The 20,045-nt window shown below is 38.0% G+C and overlaps 1 protein-coding gene across 4 annotated transcripts in view; it reads left to right on the top strand.

The window, feature by feature from the left end:
* Nucleotides 1-20,045, top strand: part of ncoa2 (nuclear receptor coactivator 2) — a 94,937-nt gene that overhangs the window by 50,047 nt on the left and 24,845 nt on the right. For all 4 annotated transcript variants that reach the window (XM_026201053.1, XM_026201054.1, XM_026201052.1 and 1 more), the window contains exons 6-11: nucleotides 4,489-4,666; nucleotides 6,119-6,301; nucleotides 9,316-9,417; nucleotides 10,903-11,043; nucleotides 13,873-14,020; nucleotides 17,696-18,959. In XM_026201053.1, coding sequence (XP_026056838.1) covers nucleotides 4,489-4,666; nucleotides 6,119-6,301; nucleotides 9,316-9,417; nucleotides 10,903-11,043; nucleotides 13,873-14,020; nucleotides 17,696-18,959 — 2,016 coding nt within the window. The remainder of the gene's footprint in view (nucleotides 1-4,488; nucleotides 4,667-6,118; nucleotides 6,302-9,315; nucleotides 9,418-10,902; nucleotides 11,044-13,872; nucleotides 14,021-17,695; nucleotides 18,960-20,045) is intronic.

Here is a 20,045-nt window from a genome sequence, read left to right as displayed (position 1 = left end):
TGTGTGCAGAATCGTCACATTATGAAATGTTGTCTAAACCAGTGGCGTGAGTTTGGGGCATAACTGTCTGTTTTTCCAACCAAAGGCATCACAATCCAGTCATTATTTTTCCAATTGTGTTTGCTAACGGGTTGAGGGTGAGAAAGGGGTTTTTAAAAATACATTTATATTTTTGGGCGTACTATTTCTTTAAATAACAGCTCGACTCTCTCCAGTGCAAACGAACAACTTCCGTTGGTCGGCCGAGCAGGCAGGACGCCCAGCTCTGAATGAATCCACCCATCCAGTCGCTCCATCTTTCTCTCACACCCTCTCCTCTTTAGGGTATTTATAGCATCTGAGGTCCTCCGTCACCGAATCAACACGAAGCGGATGCCAAATATAGCCTACGTGCTTGTGCGCTTGATCTCCCATCTGTTTGAAACGGCCGAAGGAAGGGACAATTCACACCCGCACGCTATAATGCACCTAATTAAAAACCACTTGTGACAAAAGGCCAGAGTGGGGGAAACTCACCCGACTGGCCTTTTCCACCCGACACCCATAACAGCCCCTCCAGTGTCGCCCGGGCGCACACACTCGTGCACACAAACAGGCCTTGTGTAAAGCTTTCGCAGTTCTGCACGGCCCCCTGCCCCAGTCAAAAACCCCATTGTTTGGTGATAGAAGCTGAAGTGTGAGCAGCCATAGGATCCACTAAAGCAGCTTTGTGTTCTTCGGAGCAGCGTGTGTCCGTTTTCAGTGTCCGCACCTCGCGATGAGTTTGGACCCAGTGTCTCCTTTGTACAGGAAGTTATGCAACCTCCCATAACGAGACAGCAAGGCCGGGCCGGGCCCACCCAGCTCCATTCATGTTGCAATACATGTCCATCAGCACAATTTAAAGAGTTGCATAAGTTTGGCTAAATAAAGGTGGATTTGGCATTCCTCCGTGTTTACACTGCGATGTTTGCTGAATGTGCCCACCAGATGGCCACATCTAGAGCAGTGCACAAACAGAGGCTTGTGGACTTTTTTTTTTTTTTTTTTTTTTTTTTTGCTCGCTCCCTCTCTCTTTTTCCATCCCTCGTTTTATCTGCTCTCTAGAGTATGTACATTTGTTCTTAGCTTCTCTTGAGTGTTTTATTTATTTTTTTCCACGGCCGAGTGTTTGTGAACTAATTCTCTGTGTTAGGAAGAGGCGCTGTGTTTGTTTTGCTGATAAAAAGATTTAGAGCTTATTATGCTCCGCAGCAGATTAAAGAATGATTTCCGAGCTGCTGCTCCACATTCTAAAGCAAACAGCAGCTTTTATAGCGATCGCTATAGGCCCTCAGGGGCCCGGCTGCATTCAGAGGCCTAATTGACACCATCTTGATAGGTAATGCTTGACTTCAGGCTGCGTTCTTTCAATTAAGACTCGTCAATATCATTTCTGTCGCACAGTATGAAGCGCTGAGATTCACAAAAGCTTGTTTATTGCCAGCACAAACAGGCAAGAAAGTTCATCTTTGTACAAAACGAATGCATTAAAGATCGCATGGATGCTTTCACCGCAAATTCTGTGAACTATGAATGTGTGTAACTGAAGACTCGGGATTAGACGTAGATTGATTTAGCAGTTTAACTGATATATTGTTTGTATTAAAGGACTAAGTACGAACCATTTTAATGTTCAAGTCATTAAGGTTCACTATTATATGAACCTTATACTGTTCACTATTATACTGTTTTAATATTATTAATTTTAAAAACTTTCATCAAACTCAGTTCTTCTTTCTCAGGTGTCAAAATGTTCATATTCTCTAATGGCTGATGAACAATAAATATCTGATATTAAAATTTTACCCTTTTTTTTTTTATTTGAAATTCAAATAATTTTAATTTGTCAATTAAAATGCTGCAGGTTAATGTAGCAATCACATATAATATTAGTATAATATTTGTTATAAAATATAGATATTCATTTTGAGATTCAATGATTACATTTAACAGTTTTTTTAGATCAACTTTAAATTAGCATTAAATTATAGTTTGAGTTTTAAAACTTGTATTCATTTCTTATTCATCTCATAGTATTCATCTTATTTTATTCCTTAAGGATGTATGAAGTTGATCAGAAGTGAAAGTAAAGACTTTAACCATTTCTATAAAATAAACAAGTATTTGAACTTTCACTTCATCAAATTATCCTAAAAACAAGTATCACAAAAGTATTTATCAGCACAACTATTTTCAACATTGATAATAAGAAGTGCTTTTTGAGCACCAAATCAGCATGTTATGATTTCTGAAGAAACATGTGACCACAAAGCCTGGAGTAATGATGCTGAAAATTCAGCTTGGCTATCACAGGAATAAATAGAATATAAATAGAATAAATAGAAAGCAAGTATTTTAAATTGTAATTATATTTCCAATTACTATTTTTACTGTGTTTTTGATCAAATAATGCAGCCTTGTTGAGCACAGGAGACCGACTTTTGAGCAGTAGTGTATATCTAATATCGACATTGCTCATACATAAAAAAGCTCTAATATTGGCCAATAACCAGTGTTTTATATGTATATGTATATAATATAAAACATATTCCTATTTATAATAGACCTTCACTGCACCCTACAGGAGATGCAACATAAGCATGCACTTTAATAAAGCTGTAGCCTGTAATCTGCATTTAAAATGAGGAAAAACAGTTTCTCCACTTCCCCTGTCCCTTCTGCCTGACTGTATCGCTTTGAGATGAAGCCTGCTAAAATAACCTCCTAGCTGCAACTGACTGCAATAGGGCTGAAACGTGAACAACATCTCCAGAACTGCTCTGACAGTCACTTCATGAGCATTTGACCATTTGATTTAAGTAAAACTAGCGTCACATCACATACACAGGACTGTAAAGGTACGTCAACCCGTCTATATAAAAGTCCGGTGTCCTGTCAGATTTTCCTACCCGGGTTTACTGCGCATGCGCACATCAATATATCGTCAATATAATTAAGCAAAAACACATTTTATTCGATTACTCGATTAATCGATGGAATTTTTGGTAGAATACTTGATTACTAAAATATTCGATAGCTACAGCCCTAGACTGCAACCTGCAGCTAATTACTTCATTAAAGGGGTCATTTTATTTTGTCTTTTTGTTGTAATGCAATGTGTTTTGCAGTTTAAGGTAGTAAAAAAAAAAAAAAAAAAAAACATTTTCCACAATTGTACATTATTGCTGCTCCTCTATGCCCCGCCTATCTGAAATGTGTCTATTTTTTACAAAGCTCAACATTCTAAAAAGTCATGTGTGCTCTGATTGGCCAGTTATCCAGCATGATTGGCTGAATGCCTCAAGAAAAGAAAAAAATATTACACCCCTTGCCATACTGTCAGGCCGTGTCCTGGGCAGAACACCGGCGCGACAAGGCAAAAACAATACAACCCATTACAAACGAGGCATTTGTTGCATCCAGTGGGGACATAATTACTGATTATAATTACTTATACTGTCTTTTTACGTGTTGTGATGCATATCGCGCCGCGTAAACATAAAACCATATCTGCATTTGTGATCAGAAAAACTACAAACAACAACACTACTCTACACTGCTCAAAACTCATGTTTGAGTCATCAGGAAAATTCTATAAATATGTAAACGTACTTACAGACTGTGAGTCAGAAGCGCCTAACTGTCCTTGCAAGTTGGAATTGCACCACTTTGTAGGCATTGTAGGCTACTGGTTCAGGAAACAGTCCTCATCTTCCATAAAATGTGCTGCACACATCTGAATATTCGTGTCGAACTGTTCTGGAACAGTGTTGTAAATACAACTTAACCACTGATGGAAGCACAAACAAAGTTGTTTCACTTTCACAACAAAACACACAGTGTGTACACAACATGGTGACGACGGCAACAGAGAGAATAAAAGTTACGCCTTTTTTCTTTGCGTGAACATTTGGGCAGTGTTATGCAAATCCTTCCCACATCATGACATAGACATGTAGGGGCGTGCTAGAATGAGCTGTTTTAAGAGGGCATGGTTGACTCATAACTTTTATAAAGAATATCTCTTTGGATTTGAGACTTTAGTCTTTGCAACTTTACAGATCTTCTTTGTGCACCAAGATCTTGTAACACTCCAAAGAGAAAGGAAGAATTTTAATCGCATCATATGACCCCTTTAAGGCTTACCTGAATTGAGAAACCAAAAAACTATCAGATCATTACATTTAACCTGTTGTTGCTCAAAAACCACTCGAACAATCCATGGCCATGAATTCAGACTCGTGCCGTAATCCCCTTGACTTCTCTTGATCTGTCTACAAGGACTTTCTGGACAGCATTTTTGTTTTGTTTCTGCTGGATATCGAATCTTCCCTATTGTATGGTTCTGCTTTTAGAGGGAGCAAGGATGTGTACTTTAGCCTTTGTGCTCTTCATATAATAATAATATTGGTGTTAGCTGCGCATGTGTGCTCACAGTACTAATCAGGCTCTGTATTTCTCCTCCAGGCCTTAGATGGGTTCTTCTTTGTGGTGAACATGGAGGGGAACATCGTGTTTGTGTCAGAGAATGTGACGCAGTACCTGCGGTATAATCAGGAAGAGCTGATGAACACCAGTGTTTACAGCATCCTGCATGTAGGAGACCATAACGAGTTCATCAAAAACCTCCTGCCCAAGTCACATGGTGAGACTCTATGTTCCATTCATGGTTTCCTTCACATTTAGAAATGTTCATTTTGTTTGCACTTCTAGCACCTCTTCTTTTCAGGAACGACTTGTTCCTCAATACTCAAGTGTGAGCAGTTACATTTTCCACCCTGCGATTATATTAATCAGATTGAGCATTAAGAACTGGGATTTACAGAGAGGAATATCAGAATCTCCTCCTCCCTCAGTTGCAGCAGATGGGAAGCTCACCCACAGAAGTGATAGAGAGGAAGGTTTCAGGCTTAGAAACCAAATCATTATTGGTGTAAATGATACATCCAGCCAGAAAAAAAAACCTCATCGGTTATGGATCCCATTCATAGTGAAATCCAATTCTATTTCACATAGATGCAAACATCAAATAAGTTTGGATTGACTGTCACATTTGTTGTTCCACTCAGCATTTGTCTCATATATATATATATATATATATATATATATATATATATATATATATATATATATATATATATATATATATATATATATAAAAATGCGACATCTAAAAGTTTAAAGGAATAATTCTCCCTAAAAACATGAAAATTCTGTTATTAATGACTCGCCCTGCAAACATAATTGAGGTGTATGACATTTTTTATTTAGTTAAGAAGACATTTGTGTAAACTAATATGGAAACATGTTTCCGAAATAAATTCCTAGATTTGCCAAAAAAGTTCATTATTTTACAGTGATAGTTAGTAATGTATAGCACCATTAGAGTCTGTTGGCAATGAGATCAAATTTATATAAAAAATATAAAAATATGCACTAATTTCTTTTGTTTTCTTGAAGTTGTGATGAAACCGAAGTAGTGACGAATCTTTTCTTCTATGTTGCGATGTGTCTAAGTGTAACGAATTATCAAAAAATAAAAAATGCAAAACATTTTAAGATATGATCATTGAAGTTGAGCTTGCAGTGAAATAGGGAGAGATTAAGTGATTTGAAATGCCCTGTATCAAGTCCTGTTTCATCATAATATCGAGTTATAACATTAATTACCATTACAATGTCAAAAAAAGTAAATGTTATAAAATATGTAATTTTGAATTGGTTTTAATTTATTTTAGTAATTGGTTTACAAAAAGATCTTTGACATGCACATGGGATGGAAACGCTGTTATATACACAAATTGTTTTTGTTGCTAATTTCTTATTTTTTGCATAAATGCGACATGAATGCCAGGCGGATCATGTGCACACTCCCATTGCACTTTTTTTATATATAAACGTAAATTTTTGTCTCATTGTCAACCGTCTCTCATGTCGCTTCACATCGCCAACTCTCATTGAAAATGAATAACTTCCAGTCCTTTGTCGCTGTAAATCACCGTCAGTGTGAAAATCCCTTTATTCAGTAAGGAAAAGTTAGGGAATACTGGTTCAGATGAGTGACCGAGAGTGATGTCTCTTCTCCTCCCTCCCACAGTGAACGGAGTGCCGTGGTCCAGCGAGAATCCTCGGCGGAACAGCCACACCTTCAACTGCCGCATGCTCGTGAACCCTCACAGCGAGGCCGAAGAGACGCAGGATCACGAGGCACAGCAGAAATATGAGACTATGCAGTGTTTTGCTGTGTCTGAACCAAAGTCCATCAAGGAGGAGGGAGAAGGTGAGCCACGGTTTCTTAAAACACACTTAAGCCACATGACCGGTACTGAAACTCTAGATTTAATGCTTCAAAGCCAAGCAGGAGGCTTCGGCCAAACAAAGTGACTGCTCCCCTTTCATAGAGCCGGGTGTTCATTTGTCAAGCGTCCCACAAACAAGCAGATTTGAACCTATTGTTTTCAATAGACTTTTGTATCCAGTGGATGAGAAATGATGACTTTATCTACATTTGTCATTTGTTACCACCATTCAAAAGTTTGGGATTGGTAAGATTTTTTAAAATGTTTTTGAAGGAAGTCTTTTATACTCATCAATGCTGCATTTATATGAATTAAAACAGTAAATTATTAATAAATGTATTTATTATTATAAATATTTAAAACCGCTGTGCTGCTTTATATTTTGTGGGAGCATTAGGACCCCGCAGAAAATAGACAAATTCAATGAAAGAAACTTCATAAATAGGGATGCAATTGAGCTTGGGCCTGACGATACAATATTACTTTGGTAATTACTATTGGCTATATCAATAAGTATTTTAAATTCTTTTTTTGTAACTTTGTTCTTTTGCACAGCGGGTGCTGAGTATACATAATGCGGCTGATTATCAAAGTCATAATATCACTAAAAAAACCCTTGCAGTTTACCACACTGTACAGTGAAGGTCCTTTATGGACTTACACATAACTTATTCAGAATTTGTCACCAAATAAAAATTATTTGAATGTGTGTTGAACTTGCTCATGAATGGCGTTCCAAAAATTCTAGGTAGTCTTGTTTGTTTGCAATTAGGTATTGAAGCCTGTTTTTGCCATTTGAATAAAAATAAAATGTAAAGGGTAATACAAACTCGCATTTGCGAAAAAAAAAAAAAAAAAACTTTTTTCTTGCAGTTGCGAGTTAATATCTTTCTATTCTGACATTTTTTCTCAGAATTGCATAATATAAACTTAAAATTTTGTATATCGCAATTCACTATTTCTGAGAAAACCAGAATTGCGAGATATAAACAGAGTGATTTTTTTTTTTTCTTGAAAGTTGAAAAGTTTTTTTTTTTTTTTTTACGTTTGTATCATTTAATACTGACTTTATATCTCACAACTGTGATTTTCTATCACGCAATTCTGAGGAAAAAAAGGCAGAACTGTAAGTTTATTTTTCACAATTCTGTCTTTATAACTTGCAATTGCGAGAAAAAAAAATTGTGAGATAAAGTTGTTTTTTTATTATTATTTAGTGGCAAAAACAGGCTTCCATACATTACGATATTAATTCTGTGTTGTAAAATATACCAAAGTCTTTTCATTTGTTCACCTCGAATCTTAAGGTGTGATCCTTATGAGGACAACTGTAAGTATTCATAGTCTCTTTAAGTTTCTCTTCTAATGTGGAAGCAACACTTAGTGTTGACAGTTGTTCATGACGTGAGTCTTTCATTTACTGTAAAATAAGGCGAAAAGGCGACAGCAGAGCTCGTGGAACGTGCCTCTGCGTCCTGCCAGAGAAATGTTTCGTTCTGTGATTCATTTGCTCTTTTCTCTCCTCCTCTTCCACCTCTCGGAGTCACACAGAGTTCAGGGTGCATTTGAGACCCACTTCTCTACTGAATCGTGTAGGCTTTGGTTTTGGCCCTGGCTGGGGTTTAGGAGTGTGTGTGTGTGTGTGTGTAACAGCGAGTGTAAGGTAATGAGAGATGTTTAATGTTGGTCTTCCCCTCTCTCTCGCTCTCTCTCTCTCGCTCTCTCTCTCCCTCACATGCACACACATAATGTTTAATTTTTGCTGGGTACTGCTGGTGTGTTGAGTGATGGAGCGTCTCTCTTTATGGCCTATCGTGTTAGCTGTGTGCCAGCTGCTCTTTCAGCAAGCCAGCTCAACCTGGCGCTGGATACAGAGGAGATGTGTATGAGGAGAGGGGTATCAGAGAGAGTTAATTGCAGAGACAGTGAAGCTTGGGTCTTTATGCAGATTAAAGTGAAGACCACCCAAGGGGCCATGTGTTTGCATGTAAAGGCCTGTTCACATCAATTTGATGTAAACATCAAAAAGTAGAACATGTTAGCAACACAAGAATGCATTCATGAACTGTAGTCGGATTCACAAGAACTCAGTTGACACAATAAGGAGACATCATAAAAAAAAAAAAAAAAAAAAAAAACTCTTAAACAGAAGTTACAGTTTTGAATCAGTCTGACAGATCCTTCACTGAATCAGTCAGAGTGGTTGCTGAATGAATGGCCAGCTTTGACCTTGTGGTGTCCATCTTGAAATGAAGCAAGTACTAAAATGTTTCCGTTTCAGTGTTTTTTAAAAATGTAGTATATTCCTACGATGGCAAAGCTGAATTTTCACCAGCCATTACTCCAGTGTTTAATGTCACACGTTTCTTCAGAAAACATTTGAATACGTCGATTTACTGCTCAAGAAAAGTTTGTTGTTGTTGTTGTTATTATTATCAATGTTGAAAACAGTCGATGCACCTTAATATTTCTATAAAGTTCATGATGCGTTTTTCCAAGATTTTTAATTAACAGAAATCAACAATAAAAAACTAAACAAATAGAGATATTTGAAAATTATGATAAACTTTGAGTCTTCGTTAAATTAAAGTATTAATATCTGTAAACAAAAAAATGCATCCTCATGTATCCTTGGACGTATCATGCGTGTTATTACTAGTGGTATTCTTGTTAATTGTGTCTTGTTTATCACGTTTGCGTCTGATGTGTCAGACTGTCGGAGACATTACGATTCTCTTCTGATCTTTTTGTGGGTGGGTGAGGGATGACTTTTCTAACTTGGTCTCCATGTGAGCAGCACAGCAGGGTCAGCCTCCACAATGACACACAAACGAAAGGTCACATTCCATCATATCACCCCACGCTCCACTCCGCACCGCCCCCTCAACACACACAAACACACAGAACCTATGCTTCATCGTTCAGAAGCATCCTTCGAAACGCTTTATTAATCTGTTATGACTGATCTGATCTTTCTCTCTCTTTCTGAATGTAGATTTCCAGTCGTGTCTGATCTGCGTAGCGCGGAGAGTTCCCATGAAAGAGAGACCCATGCTCCCCACGCACGAAAGCTTCACCACCCGCCAAGACCTCCAAGGTAACCATGCCAACGCCACCCCTCTCTACACTTATACTCTTCAAAGGGTGTTCACATCACGGTTAACACTCATCTCAATGCACAGCCCCTCGTTTAAAACACCAGTTACTGACTTAAACCCGGAAAGACTGTGTTAATGACATGAATATGACTTGGCACCCAGGGCTTCCGCATGATTCATGTGGTTCCATTTTTATTGTTGAAATATAAGGCTGGGTACTAGTAACTGATTACATGCTATCTGAATTACAAAAAATCTTTTTCCAAAAATTAAGCACTTGTACTTAGATTAAACTAAAATATTACATATTTAGTCGCTCAAACGCATTAAAATGCACAAATTCACGTTATTTCTTATTTACATGTAATGCAGGCATTCCCGAAAACTCGATTTTTAATCTACACTGAGATTTTAAAATAAATATTTACATTTTGATGTTATTTTAAAACGGCTTATTTTAATTTGACTTTTTAATGATTTAATGAATTATTCGCTTTTCATTAAACACACAAACCCCGTTCAGTTCGTTTAAACAAGTTCGGTCAGAAGGAATCCAAAAATAGTCTGGTTATAGTACCTAAAATGTGTAATGTTATGGATTATGTTACTAATTACAATTGTTGTCTTGTAATTTGGAATCAGTAACAGACTATATATCAGACATAAAGTTGTAGTTAGTTACGTATTCGTAATATAATCTACTTTTTGGTTACTTTTGACCGAGCTTGTTTAAACAAACTGCAGGCGGTTTGTGAGTTTAATGAAAAGCTAATACTATAGGGTATATAGTGGATGTGAATAATAGTAATAATATATTGCTATTATTTAATATTTATTTAAATTGACATGCATACATTGCAGTCATCTCAACTTTTCTTTTCAGCATCTGAATAAGAGAATATTATTAGTATAGATTTTATTACGATTGTATATCAGATAACTATAATTTTTAGTTATTTATTTATTCTTTTCTTCAGAATCTCTTGGTTTAAATTCTGTCCCCTTCATTTGATTAGTAATTTTTTTTTAGGTTTATGTGCCGTTCTAGTCATTCGTGAACAGGGTAACGCGAGTCGTTTCACAGTGCAACTGTAACTCTGTCTGTCCTCCGAATTATGAGTATGTAAATCTTACTATAGGCATTTATACAGTGAGGTCTCACAATGGGAACATCAAGGGTTTTTTTACCGTCACACCAACCACACCTTTTTTTAAGTTCTGATGTGGCTCGCTACTTGATGGAAACTCCCAGTTTGCCATTTATTGTAATTGAGTGATTACAGTGCTGAAATGGTTCTGTCATTTTTTTTTTTTGTCGTTTTTTTTTTTTTTTTTTTTTTTGTTCTTACAAAGTAGCATTCAGTATTCCTCAGTCATGCTGCATAGGGGTTTGCTCTAAATCCATAACCCTAAGTATTAAACTTTACAGCTTGCAGCAGACAAAAACAAGCTATATTGTTTATTGCTGTACTGTGTGTTTGTAGGTAAGATCACCTCCCTGGACACCAGTCTGTTACGAGCCTCTATGAAACCAGGCTGGGAAGACTTGGTGAGGAGATGCATTCAGCGCTTTCACCTCCAGAACGATGGAGACATGTCATTCGCCAAGAGGCATCAGCAAGAAGGTACTGAGCGCATGAATCCACTTCAAACATGCTGTCATTCTGGCTACTGTATTGTGCAAACAAGGACTAGGTTTTTTTTTTTTTTTTTTTTCAGTAGCTACTAGGGATGTCAAATTTCGATTATTTCCATGATCGATCGTCGTTTAAATTAACGATCAATTAATCGATTAATCGTTAACCATAATACTGCAAAATGCATCTATTGCAGGCACGCAGTCAGCGGTATGACAGGATGTGCAAAAGCCACACACACACACACAAAACGCTTTCTCACTTGAATTAAAGGGGTTTTAGTCTGAATAAAATGCTAGTAGCAGGATTATAAAATGAATAGATGCGATTATGATCATTTGATAAAATGAAGAGAGCGCGCCATGCTTTTGAGGTCATTTTACTTTGTTGACAGTTTCCAATCCCGCACGGAGAACGCTGAACGCGCATCTTTAAATGGTTTTGTGGTGCTCGTTGTTGTATTTTAAAGCACAATTGCAATGTTTTCAACTGACACTATTGTATAAAATTATCCGAAATGTGGAGCGCGTGTGACTGCGCTGCACATTAAGTGAACTACATCGGCGCTGCTGCACCAAAACACAGTTGCTCACATTAATTTGATCCTGCTGGATTCTGTCCTAGAAAATGCCAGATTTTTAAAAATCCGGCATACAGCGCATTAGATCGTGACAGTGCATGCGTGCAGTCGAGGATGAGCGAGCGCGGATTTGGCTAGATTTATTTGGAGGTTATTGCTCATGTCTCATTCGGCACAAATCGAAATGTTTCCATATTCGCAATGTATTTGAATGTTAAACTATTATTTATAATGTAAACTAGGCTTGTACTTAACACGCATTCGCATATAGACGGAAAAGATGATCCTCTTCATATGAGCAAAAACGTCCTTGGCATAACAGCAGAGTGGACCGGTATACTACGGTCTATTTAAACTGACCAGTGTAACCTTTTAATGTTTAGTTGACATTTTATTTTGATAATGAACAGACTGCGATGTAAGTTTGAATCGCTAGAATATACGTGTGCAGCAGGCTCCGGGGCGATCGAAACAGCTGAGACATTAAAAAATATATATATTTTCCGCAAAAGTGTTTACTTTCATTTGTGCACACTCACAATAAAAACAGAAGATTTGTGCTCCTGTAAAATAAAGCAAACAAACAGAATGCGTTGTCATCCTTTTTTTTTTTTTTTTTTTTTTTTGTGAACTTATGGAGCGCCCACACTTCTGTTTTAAATCCGTTAATCTTAATTAGCCTATTTAAGTCGGATATATTTCGCATAGCCTATTAAAAAAAAAAAAAAAAAAAAAAAAAAAAAAACATGAAAACAAATTGTTATTTTTATGTTGGGCCTATTACTTAGTTGGCTGTACATTTTCCTTAAAGCATCCCATTTTGTCCCAGGGCTTAGAACCTGTGCCCTAGTCAGGTCCATGCAGAAACTTGTGAACGATGCTCGGCGTCACCGTTTAGTGACAGCAGTGAATGCTCCAGGAATGTGTCGGTCACAGCGCCTATTAATCGCTGTTTTGAATCCAGCAATTATTTATTTAGAAATGATAAGATCTGATTATGACAAGTGTGGTATAAAAGCTTTGTTTATTAGAGGAATAATAGGTTAACTGGAATATGTTAGATCGCGACCATGCTTTTGGACCCCATAGTCTTCATTTACGCGGCTTTGTTCTGGTTTGCCGGTTGGTCACGAATTTCCACAAATTCAGTATATTTAGGCATCGTTTCTTTTCCTAAATCTTCATAGTCTAACCCTCTAATTTCCCAGGTTTATTTTATTATCTTTCGCTTTTAATAACTGTTTTCGAATCTCTTACTGTGGTAAACATGGGAAGGGAAATTAAAGATTTCATGAATTAAGAATTCGTTCGATTTATTATTTTGTTCCCTTATTTCACTTAAATCATGGGTTATTTAGGGAACAAAATTAATGAAACATGGACAATTGCCACATTAATAATTCGTAGGAATGAATTAACAAGTTGTAGGAATGAATAGACTACCTGTCCTGTCACTGTGTCCCGCAGCCCTGCAAAGCGCACGATATAAAACAGTTATCTGATGAAATGATTAGTAACTACATTTCTATTGCATTTAATGTTGAAGAACTTTTATGTTGTTTCTATTTTAATGTACTTTAAAGTTTAAATCACATTAAAAGCTTAATTTGTACATTGTGAATGAATGATGATGCTTTTATATATCGTCACCGTCACTCACAGCCGCTTGCACGTGTTGAGTGCGCATGAGCCGCACGCAGCCCAACATTGAATCCGTTAACCGACCATCGATAGCCTTAATCGATTGCATCTCTTATCGACAATTAATCGATCATCGATTAATCGTTGACATCCCTAGTAGCTACCTATATTCTGAATTCCATAATGATTTTAACACGCCTTGTTTTTGGCTTCCATCGGCAAACCAGTTTTACACACTCCTTGTGTCATGATGTCATGGATCTATAGTGGGTATTGTCATACATATGTATAAAAGACATTACTATTAAATACATCAAGGTTTTTCGTATTGTAACAAAAATACAGAATACTTGGGTTGTGTGAAAACAGGAAAGTAATTGTTAGTAATGCATGCGGTATCTTTACTGGAAAGGTTAATCTTTTTTTTTAGGAATTTTATGGGTTTATATTTAGAAGAGACTCTTGTCAAGACATGTCTGACTAAAAATCTTAGTATTCTTGTGAATGCAATTTAGATGTTTGTTTGTTCCTCAGGGTACATATGTATTTTTATTTATTTTTATCAAAATTTTGATCATGTGGGTGCTGTTTTGCAGTGCTAAGGAATGGGCAGGCGTTCAGTCCCATCTACCGGTTTTCCCTGTCCGACGGGACCATCGTCTCCGCTCACACCAAGAGCAAACTGGTTCGGTCACCTGCTACCAACGAGCCACAGCTCTACATGTCACTGCACATTTTACAAAGGTACCCACTACCCAGCCGCACAGCTCACTACGAGTGTCTGCACTTGAGTTGTTTTGTCTCTGATTATGTCTGAATCGGTGTTTTTCATGTAAACGCAATGATGTATTTTATCAGCTACTCACATGAGTAAATGTCTGAGTCATTTTTGACCCTCTTCTCACTGTTTCCTGTTCGATTCGGCTCTGTGTGTGAGCATTCAGTCGAAACGCACACTTTCTAGTTCTGACTAGCCCAGTTAATGACCATATACTGAAATCTCACTGTCATGTGAGAACATCCGACCGTGTTTTCCCAGAGGCCGATGCTGGTCTCTAAACATTCCATCAGAACCCAGAATAACACGACTCCCTCGACTCCCACAGCTACACATTGGCAAACAAGCTTTTTCACCCTTGATAATTCCTCAGAATTTGATTGCTGGTTTAACTAAGTAGAGAGTAATTGGAAGAGCAATAAAGAATAGTTCACCCAAAAATGAAAATTTTGTTCCAAATATTTTTTATTGTTGTAGGAAATTAAACAATTTTTTCTTTTTTTTGAATATAGTTCTTTTCCATGCAATTACAGTGCGTCTGGAGCTGCAAGCTTCACAAATAATGCAGAAGAATCAAGTGTTCTGAAGCCATACAATAGGTCTGAGTAAGAAACCGACCAAAATTTTTTATGGATAGTTCACGCAAAAATTTAAATTGTCATTTGAAAATTGAAAAATGTACTCACCCTCATGTCATTCTAAACTCGTATGAGTTTCTTTCTTATGTTGAACATAAAATAGATATTTTGAAGAATGCTGTAAATCACCCCTCATTTTTCATGAGAGTACATGGGAGGTATAACAATATCCAATTTGTGAACCAGTCATTCTTTGAGGTGAATCATTGGTTTATAGATATCATATGACTCCATAAAACTTATGACAGCACTCATAATTTATATAGAACACTTTTATGATGCTTTACATATTTTTTGAACCTTTAAAGCATCAGTCCCTATTCATTGTCATTGAACGGAAAAGAGCAGCTAGGATATTCTTCAGAATTTCTCCTTTTCTGTTCCACAAAATAAATTCATGCAAGTTTGGAACAAAATAAATATGAATAAATTACAGGTATTTTTTTTTTCACCGTTTCAAATAAAATCAAATCATTTGGAGTGTATGGCTTAGTAAAGCATGGATCCACAGCAGGCAGTTGTGAACACAGTTTCATGTGTTAGCTGCAGAGTTTCTATCTCTCTCACAGCATGTGAAGCAGGAACACTGGTTTGCTTTCTGAGACAATAGCAGCAGTGTTAGGCTGTGGTGTCGAGCACAGATAAACATTAAATCCAGAGTGAGCTCACAGCGGGAGGGGGGCTGCTGTCTTAAAGCACAGTAACACACAGTATAGCTTGACCATTGATTCATCCTGCATGCTCAAAACAAAGGCATGTCTATGCATTTATTAGCTCAGAGCTAGTTTTTAGTATGTAGCTTGCTTAAAGCTTTAAACACAAAGGTGATTTCTACATTACAGGGGGATATGACAGCAAAACCTCTGGTTTTCTCTGTCCCGTGGCTTGTTTTGAAGGATGAGCACTGCTGTTTTTCTTTGATACCAATGCCTTCCTCTCTTTTAACCTTCTCTGTTGAAACATACTTTAGTTAATTAAGCCATTCCTGAAATTCAGCTTAAGCTCTTTTCTCTGATTCCTTGTTTGGAGCACTAGAAGCCCCGCTTCCTGACTATGAGATTAATTTAACAAATGACTGCACTGGATAAATGTAATGTAATAGTTTCAATAGAATTTACTTGGAAATCAATATTAATTCCTTGGATCACAATTAAAACCCCATTGTCAACAATAGCACGTGTCAGCCTGGTGAGACCAGAATGCCATGCCTAAACTGAGGCATTGTTTTCGGTTTCAGTTTTTTCTTCTCACTTTTTATGTCTATTTCTTTGTTACAATAATTAAAAATTTTGCATTGTATTAAAGCTGTGCCAGGGAATTGTCGCCAGGACATTGATATGCGGTTGCTTAGTGTTTTTTAGCATATTTGATAAATGGTTGCTTAGGCCTTAGTGTTCTGGGTGATCGCTTGGTGATTTCTTAATGGGCCCCTTGGGTCCCTCTTTCAGTGTTAGTTTGAAGGATTTTTTTGTGCACTAAATGGTGTAGGATAGGATATACACCAAATTTTTTAACTTAGTGTTAAGGGGTTACTCTAATGGCTAATTCTAATTGCTTAATTTTTATTTTAATATAGTATTTATTAATAATTTAAATCTTTTTATATTTTTATTACATTTTTATTTTAATATTTGTTGTTTATTGATTTCTTTAAGATTTATTTTTATTTTAAATTTAGTAAGTACTTAAATTTCAGTTAGTCGCCAAGGCAACATGTCTAATAAAATATAAAATTAGTTTTTATCATATATTTAGATTTTTTTTTCTGATTTCAGTTACTAAATTTTCAATTACATATTTTTAATGGTTCTAGATCGTAACAATCATTACTATATTACAACTTTTGTGATAATAAACTACTGTATTTTTCGGACTATAAGTCGCACCTGAGTATAAGTCGCATCAGTCCAAAAATACGTCATGATGAGGAAACAAACATGTATAAGTCGCACTGGACTGCAAGTCGCATTTATTTAGAACCATGAACTAAGAGAAAACATTACCAACTACAGCCGCGAGAGGGTGCTCTACGCTCTCTACAGCGCCCTCTCGCAGCTGTAGATGGTAATGTTTTCTCTTAGTTCATTTCTCTTGGTTCATGTCAAATTAATTTTTATAAATAAGTCGCACCTGACTATAAGTCAAAGGACCAGCCAAACTATGAAAAAAAAGTGCGACTTATAGTCCGGAAAATGGGGTAAATGTTGTCGATAAAAAAAACATTGCGAAATGACAGTGTTTCCAATAACCAATGTTATGCAACTAATGTGTGATGTTATGTGTAATTTTTTTTTCTTCTCGCAAAATGTCATGGTGATGGATGTTGGTAGGTTTTATCAAATAGCCCATCGCAGCCACCGCTCCAGGCATTATTTTTAATCGAAGTACGTGTGTATCTTTAGCAAAGCAGTGCGGAGAGCCGCTTCTGAAATTTCATTCTGCGTGTCTGGTATAAACACAAGTATTGACTGGAGTGGCCATGTCGGGGCCATAATGCAGTTCAGACATGTGCAGTGTAAACTATCCAAGCATTAATAGCAAGGAAAGCCTCTTAAACTTGACGGTGGCCATCTATGAGGTGTTTTCTTGGAGGTTATAGTACATTAAAGAATGAACATGTGATATTTACGTACGCCAGGTGACCTATAAATGGTAAAAAAAAAAACTGTTTCCATTGCAGTTTTGCGAAATTGTCAAAAAATTGCCAAAAAACCACCTCATGTTAGCGTAAAAACTTGTTTTTCTATATATTTGAGCTTGTGCGAAATTGAAATGTTTCCGTTGATTGTATATTCAGTTTGCATTTTCAGTTTGCACAGTTTGAAGGGTAATGGAAACATGTTCACTAATTTTGATTTTTTTTTTTGTATAATTGTTAAATTCACCTTTGTCTATAAAACTACTGTATGTTTGTGCTGTGTGTGGCATGTATGGTATGTATGCATTATTTGCTCTTTAAATAATCTGTTAGCGACTATAAACATCTATTTTTTTCTGTTTTAGGGAGCAGCCCATCTGCGGCATGACCCCTGATCTTGGAAATGCTCAGAATATGGGCAGAACCATGAATCCCATGAGTTCTCCCAATACAGCATGTTCCTCCGGTGCCCCCCAGGGACAGGATGCCACCATCAGTAGCAACACATCCACTTTCCCCTCTCCTGGTGGCCAGAAGGAGCCCGGCGCCATCGGCCCGGTACAGGGCCACCGTTTTGGGTGCCCGGGAACTATGAGCCATTCGGCAACCATGCAGGCGGCCACACCTCAGGGCAGTGGCTATCCGCTGAAGTTGAGCAGCCCTTCTCAGGGCAGTCCGGGCATGCTTTCTCCACGCCACCGAGCCAGTCCCGGAATGGTAGGATCTCCACGCTTGCCCCCGCCGCAGTTCTCCCCAGCAGGCAGCTTACATTCACCTGCGAGCATGTGCACTAGCAGTACAGGTGGCAATGGGGGAGCAGGCGCGAATCATGGTTACACAAGCAGTTCCCTGAATGCCCTCCAGGCACTTAGCGAGTGCCATGTTGTGAGCCACGGCCAATCACTGGGCTCGCCCGACAGGAAGTTGGGATCACCAGCCGCAGTGGGCGGCAGTCTTCACATGCTGAACAAAATGGGTGCCTCAGAATCATTCGGAGAGCAGAACCAATCAGAGCAGGGTAATGGCGGGCAGGATGATGGCATCGAACAGCCAAGAGACGAAAAGGGCAACCTTGGCCAGTTTAACAACCCGGATGCCAGTGATCCGCAGAACCGGCTACGTGACAACAAAGGCCATACTAAACTCCTGCAGCTCCTCACCACTAAAACGGAGCCTATCGAGTCCACTTCACCCCCTCCAATGGCTGGTGGAGAGCCCGGGTGTAAGGACCCCAATGGCGGCCCAGGGAATGGTGGCATAGGCGCTCAAACCGGAGCAGGGACGCATGGCACTTCCCTGAAGGAGAAACACAAGATCCTTCATAGACTTCTCCAGAACAGCTCGTCACCCGTCGACCTGGCCAAACTCACAGCCGAGGCCACGGGGAAGGAGCTATGTCAGGATACTGCAGGTGGGGTGGCCGGTGGGGCTGAATTAGCCATTAAACAAGAACCCGTCAGTCCCAAGAAGAAGGACAACGCCCTGCTGCGCTACCTACTGGATAAAGATGATAATGTACTTAAGGATAAAGGCATCAAAATGGAACCTGGTGAAATAAAGGTGGAGGGCAGTAAGATGCCAGGAATTAAGATGGAGAAAAATGATGGCGGCTATGACCGTGTGGAGGCGGTAAGTGATGTCACCAACCCGGCAATAAACCAAGAAATATTTAATACAAGTTAAGCTCCATATTACCACAAAATAATTTTGACTCATACCTCATTGGTATCATGCACAGGGTTTTTATTGGTTTTGTTTGTTTGTTTGTTTTTTACTTTGAAAATTAAAAAATAATAGTCTTATAGGAGATTGGACATGACCTAATTTTTTAATATATATTTTTTTATTATTTTTATTATTATTACTATTGTTATATTTGTTTTTATTACTATTATTATCATTATTATTTTCATGATTAATTATTTTATTTTATTTTGGAGGGTTCACCATTTCGAGATAATCCAAGTCTAAAAAAATTAAGACTAAATGCATTGCAATATTTTCTGTGGTGACTGATAGCATGCTGTCAATGGAGCTTAACTGAACAGAAAGTACTGAGAGTTTATATATGCAAAACACCACCTGAATCGCTTCTGCTGGTTTTGAATTTGATTATTTTTTAAATACGTTGAATCGTAATGTGTCTGTGGTGAAATGCAGGCAAGAGTTATCATTAGTGGGTGTGGGTAAGGATCGTTTTGGTTAAATATGAGAAGTATTGCACGTTGGAAAGGTCGTGAGCCAGTGTTGTGGATTCTCATGCAGAAATAACCGAGATGACAGCTGATACCGACGCTTTCAAACGCTCTTATCGCCTTTTTTCAGTTTCATTGCTGTATTGTTAAGAGTGTGTGCATCCTTTCCTTTCCTCCTTATCTCTTTTTGTATTTCTCTCTATTTGGGTGTGAAAGTAGAGCAAACAACAGATTTATAAACCGGCCAATGACGCCCCAGATCGAGGCAGTATGGTAACAGCAGGGATATAAATGACTCAGCCAGCTGGAGAGAGAGAAAGAGAGAGAGCGCGAGAGAGAGAAAAGGAAAGTGAGAGCTCTGTCACAGGAAGTCGATTCTGTGGGAAACTGGCAGGACTTTCTCAGAAGCAGCTCTGTGACATTTGAAAAAAGGTGTCTCGGTGGTGTTCCATGCATCTCATCTGGCACAGCGGTTGGCACATGCCCTACAGAGCTGGCACCGTGCACCAATCACGCCTGG

This window comes from Carassius auratus, chromosome 24 (genome assembly GCF_003368295.1).
Source record: "Carassius auratus strain Wakin chromosome 24, ASM336829v1, whole genome shotgun sequence".
Taxonomy (NCBI): Eukaryota; Metazoa; Chordata; class Actinopteri; order Cypriniformes; family Cyprinidae; genus Carassius; species Carassius auratus.
This window is presented reverse-complemented; position numbering and strand designations above follow the sequence as displayed.